This window comes from Pogoniulus pusillus, chromosome 25 (assembly GCF_015220805.1).
Source record: "Pogoniulus pusillus isolate bPogPus1 chromosome 25, bPogPus1.pri, whole genome shotgun sequence".
Taxonomy (NCBI): Eukaryota; Metazoa; Chordata; class Aves; order Piciformes; family Lybiidae; genus Pogoniulus; species Pogoniulus pusillus.
Genome location: NC_087288.1, coordinates 1,773,793 through 1,797,959, shown reverse-complemented (window position 1 = coordinate 1,797,959; position 24,167 = coordinate 1,773,793). Strand labels below are relative to the sequence as shown.

Below are 24,167 nucleotides of genomic sequence, written 5' to 3'. Positions count from 1 at the left end.
GAAGGGCAGAATCCAGCCTGGCCTTGAACACCTCCAGGGAGGTGGGAGGCAGTCTCCCTCTTTCCATTAACCACTTTGAGACTGTTACATGCCCCAGGGAGGGAACATCCAGCACTCCAGCTTCCAGATAATGCCAGACTGGAGCTCTGCATGCTTAAAAACAACTTACATCAAAGTCAGGAAGGACTGAGCAGATTAAAGGAGATTCCAAACCACCAGAGTCGGAGCTGTGAAAAACACAGTTTGCACTGTGCCAGGAGCCTGACCATTTTTGTGGTCATTATGGCTCTATAAGGCTTGTTTTACAACTGGTTGAGTAAAACATCTACTCACTGAGCTAGAAAACAAATCATGGCAAAGAATGATTTGAGTTCTATAAGCCAGACCAACGCACTCTGAGTTTAAGTTCAGTTGGATGTCACTCCAAGTAAATACCTCCAGATAAACCTAACAGTTCCCTGCTCATTTATTTATGTAGGAAGGGTTTTTTCCCCCAGCAGCACTGTAGCATAATCATTTGATTTGTGTTCCATGATAAAAGCTTGCAGTCCTACAGGGTGAAGTGATTACTAATGCCAGGCAAGGACTGCAGATGTAAAGCAGTAGGGATTGGAAGGGATCTCTAACAGTTTAGCACAGAAAAGAATCAGAGTGTTAGAGGTTGGAAGGGACCTCCAGAGATCAGCCAGTGCAACCCCCTGTGCCAAAGCAGGATCACCCAGAGCAGGGAACACACGAACACAGGTGGGGCTTGTAAGTCTCCAGAGAAGGAGACTCTGCAACCTCTCTGGGCAGCCTGCCCCAGGGCTCTGTCACCCTCACGTTAAAGAAGTGTCTCCTCATGTTGATGTGGAGCTGCTTCTGCTCTGGTTTACATCCTTTTATCCTATGACAGAATACAGAGCCTAGCCCCTTCTTGCCACCCACCCTTCAGATGTTTATCATGGAATCCAGCACTTGGAAGAGAGCTCCAAGCTCAGCCAGCCCAACCTAGCACCCAGCCCTGCCCAACCAACCAGGCCATGGCACTAAGTGCCCCAGCCAGGCTTGGCTTCAACACCTCCAGCCACACAGACTCCACCACCTCCCTGGGCAGCCCATTCCAGTGCCAATCACTCTCTCTGCCAGGAACTTTCTCCTCACATCCAGCCTAGACGTCCCCTGGCACAGCTTGAGGCTGTGTCCCCTTCTTCTGTCCCTGGCTGCCTGACAGCAGAGCCCAACCCTCAGGAGTTCCAGGATTTTATGATTCCATGATATCCAACGCAGATTTTAGCCTGCAAGGTGTCTGACCTCCTGCTTAGGGAAATGGTTTCTCCTCATCCCTGGTGGTGTTCAAGAGACACATGAACATGGCACTGTGGGACATGGTTTAATGGCCAAGGTGGAGTTAGGCTGAAGGTTGGACTCGGTGATCTTAGAAGTCTTTTCCAACCAAAACAACTCTGTGTTTCTGTGCTAAACAAGACCCCCTCTCAGCCTTCTCTTTTTCTCCACACTGAACAGCCCCAGGGCCCTGAGTCTCTCATCATCACACAGATGGCCCAGTTCTTGCATTACCCTCACAGTCTCCACTGGACACTGTCTAGCATACCTCTGTCCCTTCTGAACTGGAGAGCCCAGAACTGGACCATCAGGCAGTGCTCCAGTCCCTTCAGCATCCTTGCAGCCCTCCCTGGGACTCTGTCCAGCAGATCCCTGTCCCTCTTGAGCTGGGGAGCCCAGAACTGGATGCAATATTCCAGATGTGGTCTACAGTAGGGCAGAGTAGAGGGGGAGTAGAACCTGTCTTGACCTGTTGGCCACACTCTCAATACAGACCATTGCCCAGCAGACCATTGCCCTCCTTGGCCACAAAAGACCAAGGCAGTGTCCCTTCAGACACATAACCCCAGTGAAATCACAGAGCCACACAATTAACCAGCATGAAAAGACCTTTGAGATTGAGTCCAACCCATCACCTGACCCTTCTAATGAACTAAAGCCTGGCACTAAGTGCCTCATGCAGCCTCCTCTTAAACACTTAAGGGATGGGGACTCCCAGTCAATGAGCTGAGACAACAAAAGGGACTCAGCCTCACAAGGTGTTTAATTTATCACTGAGATAATGCTAAACCAACTTCCTCTTAAGTGCAGTATTTGGTATGATAAACACAATCACTGGAAATAAGGAAGCTGTTCCCAAAATATTTACTTCAGGACACCTGCAGCTTCCCAAGGAATGCAGAGCTGAGATAGGGCTGGGGCAGGATAGAAAGAATGCGGAACGCTTGAACTGACTTCACCACTGGAACCAGGGAGACCACCAGCAGGCAGCTTAAATACATGAGAAAGATTAGGAAAGAGATCCCATTTATCCCTAGAAATGGAGCTGCTGGCAGCTGTGATGAGAACAAGCCAGAGCTGGTTAAAGATCACAGAACTGCCTAGGTTGGAAGGGGCCTCTTGAGATCACGCAGAATAATCTCCTTCCTCAGGCAGCATCAACTGTCCAGAGAGCAGCCCTCTGGAGAAGCCCTGGAGCACAGCAAGGTCTGCACAGACAGCAATGTGCCCTGAGGGCCACGAAGGCTAAAGGGAACCTGGGGGGCATTAAGAAGAGTGTATCCAGCAGATCCAGGGAGGTTCTCCTCTACTCTGCCCTGCTGAGGCCCCACCTGGAATACTGCATCCAGTTCTGGGCTCCCCAGCTCAAGAGGGACAGGGATCTGCTGGAGAGAGTCCAAAGGAGGGCTGCAAGGATGCTGCAGGGACAGGAGCACTGCCTGAGGAGGAAAGGCTGAGAGCCCTGGGGCTGAGAGTCTGCAGAGGAGAAGGCTGAGAGGGGATCTGAGCAATGTCTATCAACAGCTGAGGGCTGGGGGTCAGGAAAGAAGGGACAGGGACAGGCTCTGCTCACTTATGCCCTGGGATAGCATCAGGGGTAATGGATGGAAACTGCAGCACAGGAGGTTACACCTCAACAAGAGGAAGAACTTCTTGACTGGAAGGGTCCCAGAGCCCTGGCACAGGCTGCCCAGAGAGGTTGTGGAGTCTCCTTCTCTGGAGCCTTTCCAGCCCTGTCTGCATGTGTTCTTGTGCGCCCTGAGCTAGATTGTGTGGTCCTGCTCTGACAAGGGGTTGCACTTAAAGATCTCCAGAGATCACAGAATCCAGCAGGTTGGCAGAGAGCTCCAAGCTCAGCCAGCCCAACCTAGCACCCAGCCCTGCCCAACCAACCAGACCATGGCACTAAGTGCCCCAGCCAGGCTTGGCTTCAACACCTCCAGCCACACAGACTCCACCACCTCCCTGGGCAGCCCATTCCAATGCCAATCACTCTCTCTGACAAGAACTTCCTAACCACACCCAGCCTAGACCTGCCCTGGCACAGCTTCAGGCTGTGTCCCCTTGTTCTTTGCTGGGTGCCTGGCAGCAGAGCCCAACCCCACCTGGCTACAGCCTCCCTGCTGGCAGCTGCAGGCAGCAATGAGCTCTGCCCTGAGCCTCCTCTGCTGCAGGCTGCACACCCCCAGCTCCCTCAGCCTCTCCTCACAGGGCTCTGCTCCAGGCCCCTCCCCAGCCTTGCTGCCCTTCTCCAAACACCTTCCAGCACCTCAACATCTCTCTGCAATTCAGGAGCCCAGCACTGGACACAGCACTGCAGGGGTGGCCTGAGCAGTGCTGAGCACAGGGGCAGAAGAACCTCCCTTGTCCTGCTGCCCACACTGCTCCTGAGCCAGTCCAGGATGCCATTGGCTCTGCTGCCCACCTGGGCAATGCTGCCTCAGATTCAGCTCCTCCTCTGCCTGGCTGCTCTCAGCCACTCTGTTTCCAGCCTGCAGCACTGCTTGTCCATTTCCTCCCCACCAGCAAATTGATCATCAGATACTTTTATCAAGAAAACATCTCTCCCAGCTCCCAGATTGATAAAAACAAGAGCACTGATTCTTTTGGAACCTTGGCCAATGCTCTGAGCCAAGCAGTGGCAACAGCAAACTGCAGAGCCTCAGCATCTGTCTGTATCTATTTCAGCAGTGAGCTGCTCCCACCAATACTCTTTCTGCTGGCCAAGCACTCCTAACCCAGTTTGCTGCCTTAATTCAAACCCCACGTGCAGCTGCATTCCCAATACATTGAATTACACAGCCACACACTGCTTGTAACAAGGTTTCTGCTTTGTTTGATGACAAGCAGGACAGTGCACATCTAATGGCTCCTAAACATCCCTTTTTATTTCATTAGAGGTGGCATGTTCCTTCATCTCTCCTGCCAGCAGATCCCTCAAGACTCCCACATGATGTGAAGTTGCTGTGTTAGTGTTTAACTAACTGATTTCTTTCTTTCTTCAACCTAGAGCACTTAGTGCCATGCTCTGGTTGCTTGGCCAGGGCTGGGTGCTAGGTTGGACTGGCTGAGCTTGGAGCTCTCTTCCAACCTGCTTGATTTCTATGATACTATGATGATTATAATTAATTAAATTAATAGCTAAATAATCTCTGTACCCCTTCACAGAGAAACCAATCACCTGCTCTGTTATCATACTACACAGCATCCTGCTGGAGAAGCTGGTGGCTCATGGCTTAGACAGGTGGACTCTTGGCTGGGTTACAAACTGGCTGGCTGAGCCCATGGGGCTAAATCCAGTTGGTGACTGGTCACAAGTGGAGTCCCTCAGGGCTCAGTTTTGAGGCCAGTCTTCTCAGTGACCTGGCTGAGGAGATCAAGTGCACCCTCAGCAAGTGTGCAGATGACACCAACTGAAGCAGAAGTGTTGATCTGCTGAGGGGTAGGAAGGCCCCCATGTCATTGCACAAGAGCATTCACACCAAAACCTGGGTCACTGGCACTGCTTTCTCTCTGTATTTTCAGAGAGTGCCCCCCAGATTCCTATTTGTACATGTTTTAGGCTTTTACACCAAAACCTGGGTCACTGGCACTGCTTTCTCTCTGTATTTTCAGAGAGTGACCCCCAGATTCCTATTTGTACATGTTTTAGGCTTTTACACCAAAACCTGGGTCACTGGCACTGCTTTCTCTCTGTATTTTCAGAGAGTGACCCCCAGATTCCTATTGCTACATGTTTGAGGCATTCACACCAAAACCTGGGTCACTGGCACTGCTTTCTCTCTGTATTTTCAGAGAGTGACCCCCAGATTCCTATTTGTACATGTTTTAGGTTTTTACACCAAAACCTGGGTCACTGGCACTGCTTTCTCTCTGTATTTTCAGAGAGTGACCCCCAAATTCCTATTGCTACATGTTTGAGGCATTCACACCAAAACCTGGGTCACTGGCACTGCTTTCTCTCTGTATTTTCAGAGAGTGACCCCCAAATTCCTATTGCTACATGTTTGAGGCATTCACACCAAAACCTGGGTCACTGGCACCGGTTTCTCTCTGTATTTTCAGAGTGCCCCCCAGATTCCTATTGCTACATGTTTGAGGCATTCACACCAAAACCTGGGTCACTGGCACTGCTTTCTCTCCATATTTTCAGACAGTGCCCCCCAGATTCCTATTGCTACATGTTTGAGGCATTCACACCAAAACTTGGGTCACTTGCACCGGTTTCTCTCTGTATTTTCAGACAGTGCCCCCCAAATTCCTATTTGTCCATGTTTTAGGCACAGCAAAGCCTGGTTTTCCCCTGCAGTAAAACACCACCCGTGAGCAGTTTGCATGTTCCTTCGATTCCCTCAGCAGGAACGCGCTGGACAGAGGAGAGCATCTCCATCTGTGCTGCCAGTCACTAAAAGCCCTTTAGCTGGTTGAAATTGTTAAATCTCCCTCGAGTGAAGAGAAACCTCAAATGTCAAAGCTCAGTTTCTTGTCAGCAAAGCTTCATACTCAGCTGCTACCTTCTCAGAAAGGAGTCCCACCCCAAGCACACTCCCCAGCTGTCCCACCGAGTTTACTCACCCTTTGGCCTTCCTTGCCAGGTGGACCTTGGGGACCTTCCAGCCCTGGCAAGCCCTGGGAAAAAAATACAACTATTAGACAATTGTAAAGGTAATTTTGTAACCTTTATAATCAGAATATTTTAATCCCCTGTGATTCTATAGGAGAGTGAGCCAAAGAGTCAGATGGCAAGAAGGAGCAGTAAAAATAGGCTGTTGAGAAGAGCACATTTCAGGGTAATGAGTATAAACTACAGCCCTGGGAGTTCCACCTCAGCATGGGGAAGAACTTCCTTACAGAAGTGACAGGGAGTGACAGGACTAAAGGGGAATGGAGCAAAGCTGGAGGTGGGAAGAGTCAGCCTGGAGGTGAGGAGGAAGTTGTTGAGCAGGAGAGTGGTGAGAGGCTGGAATGGGTTGCCCAGGGAGGTGGTTGAGGCCCCATGGCTGGAGGTGTTTGAGGCCAGGCTGGCTGAGGCTGTGTGCAGCCTGCTCTAGGGTAGGGTGTCCCTGGGCATGGCAGCGGGTTGGGACTGGCTGCTCCTTGTGGTCCCTTCCAGCCCTGACTGATTCTGTGATTCTACTGGAAGGGTCCCAGAGCCCTGGCACAGGCTGCCCAGAGAGGCTGTGGAGTCTCCTTCTCTGGAGCCTTTCCAGCCCTGTCTGGATGTGTTCCTGTGTGACCTGCGCTGGATTCTCTGGTGCTTGCTTTGGCAGCAAAGAATCCAGCACCAGAGAATGCAGGGGTTTGGCATTCCACCTCTTGATATCCTGGGATCCTGTGATAATGTTCTCATCAGGCAGGAGATCAAGAAAGATGCAACCATGAATGATGAAGCAGATCCTTCCAGAGAAAGGCTGAATCATTTGGAATGGAAGAGGTTAAGCCAACACTGCCTGAGTGTGGTTATATTTAACTACAGTCTCGTGTGAAAAGTAATTTGTCTTCTTAAGTTAGGATGCCATAAGATAAGAGAAGAAACAACAACAAAAAGAGGTGATATGAACTGAGTGACAGCTTACTCCACAATCCAAACTCCAATACAGGCACTGAAAGGGGGAGGAGAAGGAAAGGGAGGGGAGGGAAAAGGGACTAAATATAGCAGGAGCCTTCTGCTCGCTGTATCGTAAGAAGCAGGCTTGAGCAGCTTCCTCTGTGTGCCTGGCCTGGGCTTTTCCAAAGCCTTCAGAGCTGCTTCTTTCTCACCCTCTCCCCTACCCAGGCACAGGAGCTTGGGCTGGCTTGAACACACCCTCGACTTGTGAGCCTCAGTGCAAAGAGCTTTGCAGCCACGGAAGGGCAGTTTCTGACACCTTGGGGCTTTAACTTGGTACCTGCTTAAAGTGTGATGAAATCACAAAGCCTTCCAGTACTCAGCACAGTGCCCCTCCTCTCCCCCCCTTTACTTCATGAGTCACCTTGGAATACAATTAAAAAGCACAAGTACTTGGAGGAAGCTCTCCAAGTTCCATCACAAGCAACCAGAGACATGAATTCAGTTTCCATGTCATGGGTAAAAAGTTCTGCGTTGTATCACACCAACAGGCCTGAACGTAACACTGCAGAGTCTTTCTTTGTTTGTAAGCAAAATTAAAGCTCTTTTGTTCACTTGAAGAGTTTTAAATGTTAAAAATCTTAGGTTATTAAGCAGTTAAATTGCCCAGAGTCAAGAACTGCTCCAGTTGAAGCTCTTGGGTCAAATTCTGACCTCTAAAGCTCAAAAGCACCAAAGAGTTCAACTTTGTATCATAAAAGATAAAGCCCTGCAAATTCTCACAGGGTTCATTTAACCAAATTAAAGACCTTTTGTTTACTTTATTTAAAGTCTTTCAATTACAAAGATAGTAACTTCATAACCATCTAAATTATTCAGACTCAGGTGCTGCTTCACTTGAAGTTCTTTGGTCGCATACTGAACTCTTCCCTTTAAAACCCAACACAGATATTTACTGCCCCAAGAAGGGTAAACTGAGGCAGGCTGAGAATCAGCTTACTGAGCTGACTGGATAGGGCTGAGTGCTAGGTTGGATTGCCTGATCTTGGAGGTCTCTTCCAACCTGGTTGATTCTATGATCCTATGAAGAGTGTTCCAGCAACTAACTGAAGAAGTTAATTTATGAGCTTTCATTCCCCAGATGACTTCACAGAATAGTAGGGGCTGGAAGGGACATCGAGCCCAAAGGGCTTGAGAAAGCAAAGGGGCATGAAGGCTGATAGCTCATGGAGCTTCAAATGATGGCTTAAGGTGATTAGAAGTCAAACTTCAGATTGAAATACGGGCAGTGAGTTCAAGAGGTTTGCTATTCCTGTAATTCCTCTGTTCTCACAGACTGAAGCTAGAGGAGTAGTAGTGGGTTCAAGAGGAAAAGGCTCTGGGGATCTGGGCTGATGCAAAGCTCAGCAGGAGCCTGCAGTGTGAGTGCAGCCCAGGCAGCAACCCTGTGCTGGGCTGCAGCAAGAGCAGCAGGGCAAGAGAGGGGATTCTGCCCCTTGGCTCTGCTCTCCTCAGACCCCACCTGCAGCCCTGGGTGCAGTTCTGGAGCCCCCAGCACAAGCAGGACATGGAAGTGTTTGAGCCAGTCCAGAGGAGGCCACCAAGATGCTCAGAGGGCTGCAGCAGCTCTGCTCTGAGGACAGGCTGAGAGAGTTGGGGCTCTGCAGCCTGGAGAAGAGAAGGCTTCCAGGAGAGCTTGGAGTGGCCTTCCAGGATCTGAAGGGGGCTACAGGAGGCTGGGGAGAGACTACTGACAAGGTCTGGTAATGCCAGGATGAAGAGGAATGGGTTTGAAGTGGCAGAGGGGAGACTGAATGTGGCTGTTAGGAAGAAGTTGTTTGCAGTGAGGGTGGTGAGACACTGGCACAGGTTGCCCAGGGAGGTTGTGATCTTTGATCACATTCTGTGCTTCTGTGCTCCACAGCCTCCCTGGAGGTGTTCAGGACCAGGCTGGATGAGTCCCTGAGCAACCTGTTCTAGTGGGAGGTGTCCCTGCCTATGGTGGGGGGGTTGGAACTGGCTGAGCTTTGAGACCCCTTTCAGTCAAAACCATTCTCTGATTCTAGGACTCCAGAGCAGCTCATGGCAAGCACAAATCCATGAAGCAGGGCACGACTGTAACCTCTCTATGCCTCCACTTTTTCCTCAAGGTACTTTGGCATTCTGTCTGTCCAATACCCAACTGCCTGCTTGTAATATCCAACCTTTGTAGAGAACCTCTGGGAATTCAGGAAGAGGTGGAGTTTTGTTTTGCTCATGTTTCATTTTCTGTGACAACTTCATGCAAGATGAGGACCTGTGAGGTCTGTTTTAGGGAGGAGGAAATACTTAACCTCACATCTCTGCACAATGGGGACATGAGTAACACATGAATGTAGCTGCACAATCATGATAATTAATAGCCAACATTTTTTATGTCCAAGGCCTAATTTTATTATTTTTCTCCTCTCTACACTATTATTGTCAAGAGAAAGGAACTAGATAAGGAGGTTTATCTCCGAGGAAAGGGAGGAGAGCAGCTTACAATTGGTACGTAGGCAGGGAGGACTACCCTGTACAAGGAGCCACATCCTGACATTGAAAGGGAGGGAAAAGTTCACACAGCTTCAGTGGGATCTTCAGTTTGAGAAGGGACAGGACAATGTGGGCCATGGTAAATGCCAGGGCTGTACAACTGCAGTGACTTGGCAGTGCAAATGACTTAGCAGAGCTGTTCCTCTTCACTGTTTGCTGAACGAGATCCTGCAAACACTACCGAGGAAGAAGCCTGCAGGAGGAGCAAAAGAAAACTTCTCTACAGTGACATCTGTCCAGAAGGACAAACAAATCACCTTCTGCTGGACCTCTAAAAACCTTGGACTTGGTGATCTTAAAGGTCTTTCCCAGTGATGGTGGTTCTGTGATTCTATGAATGTAGGAGTTTAGCACAGAAAAGGATCACAGAATGGTAGGAGCTGGAAGGGACCTCCAGAGACCATCCAGTCCAAACCCCCTGCCAGAGCAGCATCAACCAGGGCAGGGCACACAGCAACACATCCAGACAGGGCTGGAAAGAGTCCAGAGAAGAGGCTCCACAACTTCTTCCTCACATCCAGTCTGAATCTACCCATTCCTAGCTTGGATCCATTCCCCCCAGGCACTCAGCTACAGAACAACTGGTCAAGGAGGTCAAACTTCTAAAGACTAAACATATCCCTGCAGAAAATGGGCATCTCTTGGCAGAGAGAGTGGTTGGCACTGGAATGGGCTGCCCAGAGAGGTGGTGGAGTCCCTACTCCTGGAGGTGTTTAAGAAGAGGTTGCATGAGGCACTTAGTGCTATGGGTTAGTTAATTAGAAGGGTTAGGTGATAGGTTGGACCCTACATGAGTTGGATAAGCAGACTGGTTTCTAAACAGGAAGGTAGAGCTCTACTGAAACCAAAGCAGCATTTAAAGCTCTTTCCAAGTGAATTGGTGGCAATTCCCATCACAGGGGCTTGACCTAGTTCCTGGATGCAAAGTCCCCACCAGGATAAAAAGAAGCTGTCACAGTGCTGAACTAAACATTCAATGGTCCCTCTGTAAAAGCCACAATAGGAGCAGCAAAGAACCACACAGATGAAGAGCCAAGCTGAAAAAGTGACCATAGATTTCCACATCTCTGACATAAGACAATGAGCTGTGGCCTCACTGACTTGAAGGCTGGATATAGGCTGGATGTTAGGAGGAAGTTGTTGGCAGAGAGAGTGATTGGCACTGGAATGGGCTGCCCAGGGAGGTGGTGGAGTCTGTGGCTGGAGGTGTTGAAGCCAAGCCTGGCTGGGGCACTTAGAGCCATGGTCTGGTTGGTTGGCCAGGGCTGGGTGCTAGGTTGGGCTGGCTGAGCTTGGAGCTCTCTTCCAACCTGCTTGATTCTGTGATTCTAAGAAGAACATTCCCCAGCCACCCAAATGCTGCTCATGGAACAGATGGCACTGCTGTGGCTGCACTCCTGCCAGAACATCTCAGGATCCCAGGCTCACAGATGTCAGGGGTTGGAAGGGACCCAAAGAGATCATCCACTCCAACCCCTCTGCCAGAGCAGGACCACACAATCCAGCTCAGGGCACACAGGAACACATCCAGACAGGCCTGGAAAGGCTCCAGACAAGGAGACTCCACAACCTCTCTGGACAGCCTGTGCCAGGGCTCTGGGACCCTTACAGTAAAGAAGTTCCCTAGTGTTGAGGTGGAACCTCCTGTGCTGCAGCTTCCATCCACTGCATCAAGGATGCACAAAGGTGGAGCTCAGTTAAGTCTCCAATTCATCTGCTTATCTAGAGGCATTACCACACAGTAAGTTCCTCTGTGCAGGTCAGGACCATCACTGCCATTCTCCTGCCTTACTTAGAGGATATTTTCCTGGCTCATGTCCAGCTTCTCACTCACCTGTACCCCCAAAAGAGTGGCTTTCTCTCATGTAAGAGTGGGCATTAGCCTCAGTAAGCAAAGAAGCTGAAATATGAACACCTTCCCTGCAGTCAAGGGTCTCAAAGACTGGAACAGGCTCCCTGAGGAGGTGGATCAATCTCTGTGCCTGGAGGTGTTTCAAGGAGGCAGAGATGTGGTGCTGAGGGACATGATTTAGCCTCAGCCTTGGCAGAGTTAGAGAATGGCCAGAAGGTGAGCAGAGGGCTGGAGCACCTCTGCTATGAGGAGAGATTGAGGGAGCTGGGGCTGTTCAGTCTGAAGAGAAGGCTCCCAGGTGACCTTCTTGTGATCTTCCAGTATCTGAAGTGGGCTACAAGGAAGCTGGGGAGGGACTTTCTAGGCTGTCAGGGAGTGACAGGACTGGGAGGAATGGAACAAAGCTGGAGATGGAGAGATTCAGCCTGGATGTTAGGAAGAAGTTGTTCAGCATGAGGGTGGGGAGAGCCTGGAAGGGGTTGCCCAGGGAGGTGGTGGAAGCCTCATGCCTGGAGGTGTTTAAGGCCAGGCTGGCTGAGGCTGTGGGCAGCCTGATCTAGTGTGAGGTGTCCCTGCAGGGAGTTGGAACTGGCTGATCCTTGTGGTCCCTTCCAACCCTGACTGACTCTGATTCTAATGGTTGGACTTGCTCTCTTCCAACTGAAACCAACCTATGGTATCCTTAATGAGGTAAGAGAGGATGGGGAGCTGGAAGGTCTGTACCCCAGCCTGGTCTCGTTGCCACTGCAGCAATCAAGGTGCTTTGCTTGGGAGTGCAAAGTGGAAGAGGCCACGAGTTTGCTTCCTAAACTGCTGCCAATCCCTCTCCTCCTGTGGGAAAGGAGCCAACAGTCAGGCAGAGCATTTCAGCCTGCCAGCAAACCTGATCAGTTACAATTCCATGATAATTTATTGCTGAAGCAAACAGCAACCATGCTCCTCACTGATCTGATTATGCACTGGGTTTGGTCGTTTCAGTAGCTGGCTCTGGTAATTTAACTTCCAATCTATTTTTGCTGCAGCTCAAAGGGAAATGGGAAGAGGAATCTCACAGAAGTTCACATTTTATGAGTCCACAGACAGGGCCTTATTCTCTAAGAAATAAACCAACATAAAAGCAGCATGTAAAATCCTGAGGGGTAATTGAAAATGATTCTTTACATCAGTGCCTATTGGAGATGGGACTATTTGCAAATCACCCTTGCAATGAAGGACACATCAATCACATTCCTGCCAATTTAGCAGCCTGCAAAACCCTGAGAAACACATTTGCTGGGAGGCTAAGAGATCCATCTTCACTTGTGCCTTCCTTCAGCAGCAGCTTTACTGCCTAAAGAAGATAAAACCCAGAGAGAAGCTGCTAAAACATTTAATATTTCACTCCTGATGGGCAATTTTAATGGGACCTGCTTCCATACTTCTCAAGTTCTGCATGGGATGGCAACGTGCCCTGGAGGGCAGGAAGGCCAAAGGGAGCCTGGGGGGCATTAAGAAGAGTGGGCACAGCAGATCCAGGGAGGTTCTCCTTCCCCTCTGCTCTGCCCTGATGAAGCCCTACCTGGAATATTGCATCCAGTTCTGGGCTCCCCAGTTCAAGAGGGACAGGAATCTGCTGGAGGGAGCCCAAGGGATGCTAAGGACTGTTTGAGGAGGAAAGGCTGAGCACTGGGGCTGCTTAGTCTGCAGAGAAGGCTGAGAGGAGATCTGAGCAATGTCTATCAATAGCTGAGGTCAGGAAGGCAGGGACAGGGACAGGCTCTGCTCACTTGTGCCCTGGCATAGCACAAGGAGCAATGGATGGAAACTGCTGCACAGAAAGCTGCACCTCAACATGAGGAAGAACTTCTGTACTGGAAGGGTCCCAGAGCCCTGGCACAGGATGCCCCAAGGGAGATTGTGGAGTATCCTTCTCTGGAGCCTTTCCAGCCCTGTCTGGATGTGCTCCTGTGTGACCTGTGCTAGGTTCTCTGCTCCTGCTCTGGCACAGAGGTTGGACTGGATGATCTCCAGAGGTCCCTCCAAGCCCTATAATCCAGCCTGGTCTCATCCAGCCTGGTCCTGAACAACTCCAGGGAGGTTGTGGAGCACAGAATGTGATCAAAGGTCACAACCTCCCTGGGCAACCTCTGCCAGTGTCTCACCACCCTCACTGCAAACAACTTCCTAACATCCAGTTCCAATCTCCCCTCTGCCAGTTCAAACCCATTCCTCCTCATCCTGTCATTACCAGACCTTGTCAATAGTCCCTCCCCAGCCCTCCTGTAGCCCCCTTCAGATCCTGGAAGGCCACCCCAAGGTCTCCTGGAAGCCTTCTCTTCTCCAGGCTGCAGAGCCCCAACTCTCTCAGCCTGTCCTCATAGCAGAGCTGCTGCAGCCCTCTGAGCATCTTGGTGGCCTCCTCTGCACTGGCTCCAACACTTCCATGTCCTGCTTGTGTTGGGGGCTCCAGAACTGCAGACAGGACTCCAGAAGGAAGTGGAGAGCCACAAGCACAGGGCATGGCCACAAGCAGATGGCACAGGCACAGGGCAGAGCCAGAAGCACCAGGCATGACCACAAGCACAGGCAGAGCCAGAAGCCAGGTCACTGCCACAAGCAGAGGGCACTGCCACAGGCACAGGGCACGGTCACAAGCACAGGCAGAGCCAGAAGCACAGGGCACAGCCACAGGGCACAGTTACAAGCACAGACAGAGCCAGAAGCACAGGGCACAGGCACAGGCACAGGGCAGAGCTTGCCCCAGCCTGAATCTGCAGCTCCCTCCTGCAGCCGCCTCTGTGCCCCACTTGTGCTCCGGCTTCCTTCAGCTCGATTTAACCAGAGCCAGCAGCCAACATTCCAACTATCTGTTTAGTAAGCAAGTCTTGGGGACTTGTGTCTGTGAGTGGCTTAAGCCTGGGCTTCTGCATAAACACTTGGTGCCATCTGGATGCCTATTTTCTCACTGCTGTAAGGGATAGGTGGCAGGAACGTGGGGACGGAGGCTGGCTCTGTTCAGGAACTAGCAGCAGCAGATCGAGTGTCAGGAGGAATCCTTAGCAGACATTTGACAGGGGGTAGCTGTGCTACCTTCCCTCACCTGTCACTCTCCTGCCACGGCATGCACAGGCTTAAGCTGGGGCTAGCAGAGCAAGCAAGCGTCGGAGCCAGCTGTGCCCCTGCCACAGCCAGTCCCCAGCTCCTGCCCCTCGAGTCCACCTTTTGGCAAAGCCACAGGGCACAGCTCTCCAATCCCTCCTGATGGCATTATGAAGGACCCTCAGCTACAGGACAACTGGCCAAGGAGCTTCAGCTTCTAAAGATTAAACACATCCCTGTACACAAGGGGCATAAGCCAGTAGCTGAAGGGGGCTACAGGAGGGCTGGGGAGGGACTACTGACAAGGTCTTGGAATGACAGGACAAGGAGGAATGAGTTCTTTGCAGTGAGGGTGGTGAGACACTGGCACAGGTTGAGGGTGGTGAGACACTGGTACAGGTTGAGGGTGGTGAGACACTGGTACAGGTTGCCCAGGGAGGCTGTGGAGCACAGAAGCACCCAACGTGATCAAAGATCACGTTGGGTGCTTCTGTGCTCCACAACCTCCCTGGAGGTGTTCAGGACCAGGCTGGATGAGGCCTTGAGTGACCTGTTCTAGTGGGATGTGTCCCTGTCTATGGTGGGGGGTTGGAACTGGCTGAGCTTTAAGCTCCCTTCCAACCTAAACCATTCTGTGATTCCAATTAGGCAGAAAAGGTCACAGAATCACAGGATGTTAGGGGTTGGAAGGACCTCCAGAGGTCATCCAGTAACTCCCTTGCCAAAGCAGGATCACCCAGGGCAGGTCACAGAGGGGTGCATCCAGGTGGGTTTTGAATGTATCCAGAGAATCACAGAGTCACAGAATCAGGCAGGGTTGGAAGGGACCACAAGGAGCAGCCAGTTCCAAGCCCCCTGCCATGCCCAGGGACATCTCACACTAGAGCAGGCTGCACACAGCCTCATCCAGCCTGGCCTGAAACACCTCCAGAGATGAGGCTTCCACCACCTCCCTGGGCAACTCCTTCCAGGCTCTCACCAACCTCATGCTGAACAACTTCTTCCTAACATCCAGTCTGAATCTGCCCATTTCTATCTTGGTTCCACTGCCCCCAGTCCTACCACTGCCTGAAGGGCACTCAGCTACAGGGACAACTGGTCAAGGAGCTTAAACTTTTTAAGACTAAACATATCCCTGCACAAAATGGGCATAAATAGGTGGAAAAGGTCACAGAGTCACAGGATGTCAGAGGTTGAAAGGGACCTCCAGAGATCATGCAGTAATTCCCTGGCCAAAGGAGGATCACCTAGGGCAGGTCACAAAGGGATACATCCAGGAGGGTTTTGAATGTCTCCAGAGGAGATTCCACAGCCTCCCTGGGCAGCCTGCTCCAGGGCTCTGGCCTTGCAAGGCACTTGAAAAGCACTAAAGAGATTTCCAGTATTTCCAGAGTAATTCACAGAACCCCAGGATCACAGAATTGCTTCAGCTGGAGAGGAGCAGGGCAGAGTTAGCCTGGGCAGCAGGAGGAAGTTCTGCACAGTGAGGGTGGGGAAACATTGGAACAGGCTGCTCAGGGATGTGGCTGAGGCCCTCTCCCTGGAGACATTCAAGATCAAACTCGATGTGGCCCTGGGCAACCTGCTCTAGTTGGAGGTGTCTCTGCTGCCTGCAGGGGGGTTGGACAAGATGAGCTCTGAAGGTCCCTTCCAACCTGATGTAATCTGTGAAAAGACCTCTAAGCTTACTGAGTCCAACCATCCAGAACACAGCAGGGCAAGTAAAGACAGCACAGAGGAAGGATGAGACTCAGGCAATGGTTTAGGTTGGAAGGGAGCTCAAAGCTCAGCCAGTTCCAACCCCCTGCCATAGGCAGGGACACCTCCCACTAGAACAGTTAGCTCAAGGCCTGGAACACCTCCAGGGGTCACGACTGATGCACTACTCCCACCAAATCACCCTCCTAAGTGAGGAGGCCAAATAAATGCATGCATGGTGACCAAGAGAGTAAGAATGTGAGCATTGCTCAAGAAAAAGGTTACTAACTGCACCAGTTCAGAGACCTTGGAGAGCCTGGGCAGAAATATTACAGGCAGCATCACCACCAGAACAAACTCTGCTTTGATAAAGACTGGTAAAATGAAGCATGGATACTGGTCTGGGGGAGAGCTACCTGCAGCATTAAGAGTTTGCCTTCAAACTGGGTAAAGCTGGATGTAGGTTAGACATTAGGAAGAAAGTCTTCACCATGAGGGAGGGTGAGACACTGGAACAGGTTGCCCAGAGTTGTGGAGGCTCCAGCACTGAAAGTGTTCAAAGCCAGGATGGATGAGGCCCTGAGCAGGCTGGTTTAGTGGGAGGTGTCCCTGGCCACAGCTGAGGGGGTGGAATTGAACGATCTTTAAGTCTCCTTTCAACCCAAACTATCCTTTGCTTCTGTAGTGTGAACTGATTCCATGGAAACAAGAACTTAACCAAGCAAGTCCTTTAAAGGCTTAAATAGCCACCTATGTGTCATGGTTAACAGCATGAGCCACCAGAGTGTGTCTGCATGCATACTGCACCTATCAGACACATCTACTTACAACTGGAATCACAGAATCAGGCAGGGTTGGAAGGGACCTCAAGGATCAGCCAGTTCCAACTCCCCTGCCATGCCCAGGGACACCTCACACTAGATCAGGCTGCCCACAGCCTCATCCAGCCTGGCCTTAAACACCTCCAGGCATGAGGCTTCCACCACTTCCCCAGGCAACCCATTCCAGGCTCTCCCCACCCTCATGCTGAACAACTTCTTCCTCACATCCAGTCCAAATCTCTCCATTTTCAGCTTTGTTCCATTCCCCCCTGAGGGCCTAAAAAGTCCCTCCTCAGCTTTCTTGTAGCCCCCTTCGGACACTGAAAGGTCACAAGAAGGTCACCTGGGAGCTTTTCTCCTCTTCAGACTGAAGAGCCCCAACTGCCTCAGTCTCTCCTCTTTGCAGAGGTGCTCCAGCCCTCTGAGCATCAAATACCCAAAGGGACTTTTTTAGGCTGAACCTGGACAACCAGGCCTGGGTCATCGACCTTCTGCCCCAGAGCAATTGCATATTGAGAGGTGGGGAACGATGGCACTGCAGAGCTCTGCTCTGCCTTCCCTACAGGTAGGGCTTGTGGCAGGAGAGGGGGCAGTGGCTTCGAGCTGAAGGAGGGCAGATTTAGACTGGAGGTTGGAGAGGAGTTTCTTTTCAGTGAGGGTAGCCAGAGCTGGTTTGGAGACAAGGCTTTGTGTGATGAGAGAGAGACACCTAAGAAATGTACCTCCCTTCCAACCCCTGCCAGTGTGTGGTTCTGTGAGTCTGACATGGAAACTGATAGACTTCATGTAGAATCCCAATGGAATTACTGACCCAGGATCTGACCCAACCAGCCCATGGCACTAAGTGCCCCAGTCAGGCTTGGCTTCAACACCTCCAGCCACACAGACTCCATCACCTCCCTGGGCAGCCCATTCCAATGCCAATCACTCTCTCTGCCAACAGCTTCCTAACAACATCCAGCCTGAACCTCCTTCCCTTGCCCAAATGTATTGTGGACTTTGCTCTAACAGCCTCTCATTATTTCCCCTGCTCTTCCCTCTCTGCTCCCCTGCACAACAAGCCATGTTGCTAACAAGACAGAAGAGAGGAATCATTTTCACACTAGTTAAAAGTAGAAACTGCTCTAAGTAGAGGACAAGATCTATGACATTATGCAGGAGTCCCAGATGAACATAGAATGGTTTAGGTTGGAAGAGACCTCAAAGATCATCTAGTTCCAACCCCCTGCCATAGAGTTTCAAACTTTGCTTTAACAGGGTTCAGACCCAAACCACTGATGTCACATTTTGGCTGTAACAGCAAGCATGGTCCTGGACAGAGTAAGCTCTCACTCAGTGGCACAGGAACCTTGATATTATCTGACCTGCTACTTATCCACAGCGAGATATGAAAGCTTCCTTTCCTGATGATGTATTACAGGAGTCTCAGCCACACACAGGTCACACAAATAAAGCAGCCCTGGGGACAGGATTCTCCCTGAGCCACCCCCATTCATGTCATTCATCTGCTCTCAGCTCCTGTCGGCCGCAATAAGTGGCGATGTAGAGTGGTGGAGAGAGAAAAGGCTTCCTGCTGGGCCATACATGCCTGAGCCTTGTAATCTGCCTTCCAACTGCTAAACCAATTCACACTCACTCTGCTCTCTCCTCTCAGCAGCTGCACCCAAGAAAAATCATAAATCACAGAGTTGTCAGGGCTGGAGGGGACCTCAAGGATCATCCAGCTCCCCCCCATCCACAGCCTTCCCAGGAATAGGTTGCCTGGGTAGGCTGTGGATGTCCTCTCTTCCTGGAGGTATTCAAGGCCAGGTTGGATGAGGCATTGAGCAACCTGGGCTGGTGGGAGGTGTCCCTGCCAATGCCAAGGAGGCTGCAATTAGATCATCTTTAATGTATCCTATCCAACCCAACCCATTCTATGGACTCTAAATACAGTATTTTAACATAAATAGAAATGAAATTAAACCAAACACACAGAAAACCACAGACACACAAAACCCCAAACCCAGGAATGGTCTTGGCAGCATTTGGTGGGGAACAAGATGCTGATTTGCTCCAGTTATAAAATTCTCTTTGCCTTGCCTTGCAGTTGGTACAGCAAACAGAGAGACCTTCTGAGCAGATAACAGTGGAAGCATTCACACTGCAAAGAAGCTCACAGGGGCACCACTTCTCCCTCATTTCCTTACATCTGTTTTCCTTTCTACAGGTACTTACACTCAAAGCAGCTGGTCCTGGAGGTCCTGAATCTCCCTGGGGAAAACAGAGAAGAAATAAATCAGCAGGCTCTTTAGTTACACACATTTAGCCTCCAGGCATTCTAGAGTATATGCAGAAATCAATTCAGGCAAATCATCAAACGTGCTGTGATGACAGAGATATGTGAGGGAAGCAACATCCATTAATGGCACAGAGGGATGTGTGTGTGCCCAGGTGGGCAGCAGAGCCAATGGCATCCTGGGCTGGCTCAGGAGCAGTGTGGGCAGCAGGACAAGGGAGGTTCTTCTGCCCCTGTGCTCAGCACTGCTCAGGCCACACCTTGAGTGCTGTGTCCAGTTCTGGGCTCCTCAGTTCAAGAGAGATGTTGAGGTGCTGGAAAGCATCCAAAGAAGGGCAACAACGCTGGTGAGAGGCCTGGAACACAAACCCTGTGAGGAGAGGCTGAGGGAGCTGGGGGTGTGCAGTCTGCAGCAGAGGAGGCTCAGGGCAGAGCTCATTGCTGCCTGCAGCTGCCTGCAGGGAGGCTGTAGCCAGGTGGGGTTGGGCTCTGCTGCCAGGCGGCCAGGGACAGAACAAAGGGGACACAGCCTCAAGCTGTGCCAGGGCAGGTCTAGGCTGGATGTGAGGAGGAAGTTGTTGTCAGAGAGAGTGATTGGCATTGGAATGGGCTGCCCAAGGAGGTGGTGGAGTCTGTGTGGCTGGAGGTGTTGAAGCCAAGCCTGACTGGGGCACTTAGTGCCATGGCCTGGTGATTGGCCAGGGCTGGGTGAGCTTGGAGGTCTCTTCCAACCTGCTGGATTCTATAATACAGTCACCACAGTTTAAATTGGGGGTGGGGGGAAGGCAAATCACTGCATAAATGAATGAAAGAAGCTTGAAAGGAGAAAAGCAGAAATCCTCCCCAAGACATCTGCATGTGTCACAGCCACAGGCTGCAGCTTGCATGCAGGAGGTGCCCACTGACGTTGGAGTGGAAGCTCACACAGGTATCTGACAGCCTGGCTGTGGTAGGAGTCTTGCTGTGAGACCTCTGGGCTTAGCTGACAGCAGCAAATCACAGAAGCCAGGATTCAGAGCCTTGGATTTAGGCTCCTGCTGTAGAATTCCTTTCCAAGTTCACTGTGATCAGGAGGACCTGTGCCTCACATCAGCAGTGAGTCTGGGTTGATAATCCAGCCCTGAGCTCCACAGATGGCAGCACTGAAGGCAATGTGTTCAACAGGGAAGAGCTAAGCACACACACTGACAGACAACTTTGAAGCTGAACAAAATACCTTCTCTCCCTTAGGGCCAGCCACACCAGGAACACCAGGGTCACCCTTCTGGCCCTAGGCAAAGAGAAAAACACAGATCTGTTAGAGAGGCTCCAGAGGCCACAAAGATGATCAGTGGGCTGCAGGGACAGGCTGAGAGAGTTGTGGCTGTTAGAGCACCAAGGAGACCATAACATAGCCTTCTAGTACCTGAAGGGGGACTACAAGAAAGCTGGGGAGGGACTTTTTACAAGGGCTTGGAGTGATAGAATCCTAGAACCAGTCAGGGTGGGAAAGGGCCACAAGGATCAGCCAGTTCCAACCCCCTGCCATGGGCAGGGACACCTCACACTAGATCAGGCTGCACACAGCCTCATCCAGCCTGATCTTAAACACCTTGAGAGATGAGGCTTCCACCACCTCCCTGGACAACCTCTTCCAGGCTCTCATCACCCTGATAAGATGAGAGGCAATGGATTGAAGCCTGAGGAGGGCAGATTTAGACTGGAGATTAGGAAGAAGTTCTTTACAGTGAGGGTGGTGAGACACTGGCACAGGTTACCCAGGGAGGTTGTGAAGCACAGAAGCACCCAATGTGATCAAAGATCACAGTGGGTGCTTCTGTGCTCCACAACCTCCCTGGAGGTATTCAGGACCAGGTTGGATGAGGCCTTGAGCAGTCTGGGTTGGTGGGAGGTGTCCCTGCCTGTGGCAGGGGGCTGGAACTGGATGCTCTTTAAGGTTCCTTCCAACTCAACTCATTCTATGACACAATTCTCTGATGTTTGTTATCATCTGTGGAAAGTGCTGGACAAAAGCCTATGGTGCTATGAATCAGTTTAACCACAAATAGATCACATCATTGATACTATGCTGCCATAATTCCTTCTTTTCATTGTTTTGTGAACAGAGAAACATCTGCTGAAGGCCAGATGTGCCTGTGCCAAGTAATGAAGAACAGGAAGCCAAACCCTCATTACAGTGAGCACCATGGAGAAATGCTAAGTTCCTCTGCAGTCCCAGTGGGTTTGGGTCATGAATGGCTCCCAAAGATCACAGAACCACAGACTCATAGAGCCACAGAATCATCCAGGTTGGAAGAGAGCTCCAAGCTCAGCCAGCCCAACCTAGCACCCAGCCCTGCCCAACCAACCAGACCATGACACTAAGTGCCCCAGCCAGGCTTGGCTGCAACACCTCCAGCCACACAGACTCCACCACCTCCCTGGGCAGCCCATTCCAATGCCAATCACTCTCTCTGCCAACAACTTCCTCCAGCCTAGACCTGCCCTGGCACAGCTTGAGGCTGTGTCCCTTTGTTCTGCTGCAGACCTGCTTTGGTGGGAAAAGCTCTCTAAGACCATTTGAGTCCAACACCATCAGCCCAACACCACCATGGCCATTACACCATGACCTGAAGTGCCATGGCCACAGGTTTCTTCAACACCTCCAAGGCCACTGACCAAGCACTTCCTTGAGTAACCTATTCCAATATTCCAATGCCTGAACACTCTTTCAGTCAAGAATTTTTTCCAACCCAAAACTCCCCTGGCACAATTTCAGGCCATTTCCTCTGATTCTTTCACCTGAATCATGGTGAGACAGAATCACAGAATCATAGAATGGTTTAGGTTGGAAGGGATCTCAAAGCTCAGCCAGTTCCAGCATAGGCAGGGACAGCTCCCACTAGAACAGACCTCATCCAACCTGGTCCTGACCACCTCCCTGGGCAATCTGTGCCAGTGTCTCACCACCCGCACTGCAAAGAACTTCTAACATCCACTTTCAGTCTCCCCTCTGCCACTTCAAACCCATTCCTCCTCATCCTGTCACTACAAGACCTTGTCAATGGTCCCTCCCCAGCCCTCCTGTAGACCTCTTTCAGATCCTGGAAGGCCACTAAAAGGTCTCCTCAAAGCCTTCTCTTCACCAGGCTGTAGAGCCCCGCAGAAGGTACTCCACAAGTAGGACTGAACCATAATAAGATACACAAGAATCAGGATTGAGCCATGGTAAGACAGTCCACAAGCAGGACTGAGCCACAGGAGATGCTCCCCAAGCAGGACTGAGCCACAGGAGATGCTCCCCAAGCAGGACTGAGCCACAGGAGATACTCTCCATGCAGGACTGAGCCACAGGAGATGCTCCCCATGCAGGACTGGGCCAGAGGAGATGCTCCCCAAGCAGGACTGGGCCACAGGAGATGCTCCCCAAGCAGGACTGAGCCACATGAGATGCTCCCCAAGCAGGACTGAGCCACAGGAGATACTCTCCATGCAGGACTGAGCCACAGGAGATGCTCCCCAAGCAGGACTGAGCCACAGGAGATGCTCCCCAAGCAGGCCACCACCATTATTACAAGGGAAGTTAAACAGGCTGAGGACAGAAAAGATTCTCCTACATCTGCAGAAGGTTTTAGTGGTTCACTCCCTCCAGCTCTTCCCAGCCCCCCCTTTTTTCCCCCTGCAAACTCTCCTCCTCAGTTGGCAGTAAGTGGAAGGATGGGGACAACTGGCAAGCAAATGCTAAGTAACATCTGTGCCTTGGTGGGGACAGAAACAGGGAATGAGTGAGCGTTCTAAATCCTGCCTATTTGTGCAACTCCCCTTCCTGCTACATTGACATTAATTCACCATCTGGAAGGAGCAGCATTTACAACCATGTGAGCATTTAAGCACCCACTTTGGATTCAGCCTGTGCTTGTTGTAAATACCCCTGATTTAGCTCTGATTTGTCCTTTATTGGGCTTGCCAAGTACGTAAGAGTTAAATCAGAAGGAGTTTTGCTGTTTGAACTTGAGAAATGCAATAGGCAGATGGGGAAATAAACCAAGCCAAAAAAAGAAGTGTGCTTGGTTTTTAACATGTTATTTACTATTACCTCCATCCACTGCATTTTTTCTCCTCCTGCTGAAAGGCTGCATGAAACACGAGCACTGCAAGCTCTCCTCCTCATGTGGGAAGTTTCTTACAGCAAGGGTGTGATACAAAGGTCTGCAGTGGCAGAACAAGGGGCAGTGGCTTCAAACTAGAGCAGAGCAGATGGAGATTGGATGTGAGGAACAAGTTCTGCATCAGGAGGGTGGTGGAACACTGCAATAGGTTGCCCTTCTTCCCTGGAGATACTCAAGGTAAGCTCAACAGGGCCGTGGGCAACCTGATCTAGCTGAGGATGTCCCTGCTGAGTGCAGGGGGGGTTGGACTGGATGAGCTTTGAAGGTCTCTTCCAACCCAGAGCATTCTGTGATTCTGTGATCACTACTCACCCTCACTCTGGTCTTCACCCACCCATTACATGGTTGGTATATTGGTGGTGGTGTTTAAAGTAAATAGATACCATTTCCCCAGGCTGGGCTTGTGCTTTGGCTGTGACAACAGAATCAGAGGATCATAAAAGCACAGAACCACAGAATCCCAGAATGATAGAATCAGGCAGGGTTGGAAGGGACCACAAGGAGCAGCCAGTTCCAACCCCCATGCCATGGGCAGGGACACCTCACACTAGATCAGGCTGCCCACAGCCTCATCCAGCCTGGCCTTAAACACCTCCAGGGAGGAGGCTTCCAACACCTGCCTGGGCAACCCCTTCCAGGCTCTCACCACCCTCATGCTGAACAACTTCTTCCTAACATCCAGGCTGAATCTACCCATTTCTAGCTTGGTTCCATTCCCCCCAGTCCTATCACTACCTAGCAGCCTAAAAACTCCCTCCTCAGCTTTCTTGTAGCCCCCTTCAGATTCTGCAAGGCCACAATAAGGTCACCTGGGAGTCTTCTCCTCTCCAGACTGAACAGTGCC

The 24,167-nt window shown here is 51.0% G+C and overlaps 1 protein-coding gene across 10 annotated transcripts in view; it reads right to left on the bottom strand.

Moving 5' to 3' along the window:
- Positions 1–24,167, bottom strand: part of COL19A1 (collagen type XIX alpha 1 chain) — a 209,810-nt gene that overhangs the window by 79,957 nt on the left and 105,686 nt on the right. For all 10 annotated transcript variants that reach the window (XM_064164142.1, XM_064164145.1, XM_064164147.1 and 7 more), the window contains 3 exons: positions 20,392–20,445; positions 19,115–19,150; positions 5,902–5,955 (listed from right to left, as the gene is read on the bottom strand). In XM_064164142.1, the coding sequence (XP_064020212.1) occupies positions 5,902–5,955; positions 19,115–19,150; positions 20,392–20,445 (144 nt within the window). The remainder of the gene's footprint in view (positions 1–5,901; positions 5,956–19,114; positions 19,151–20,391; positions 20,446–24,167) is intronic.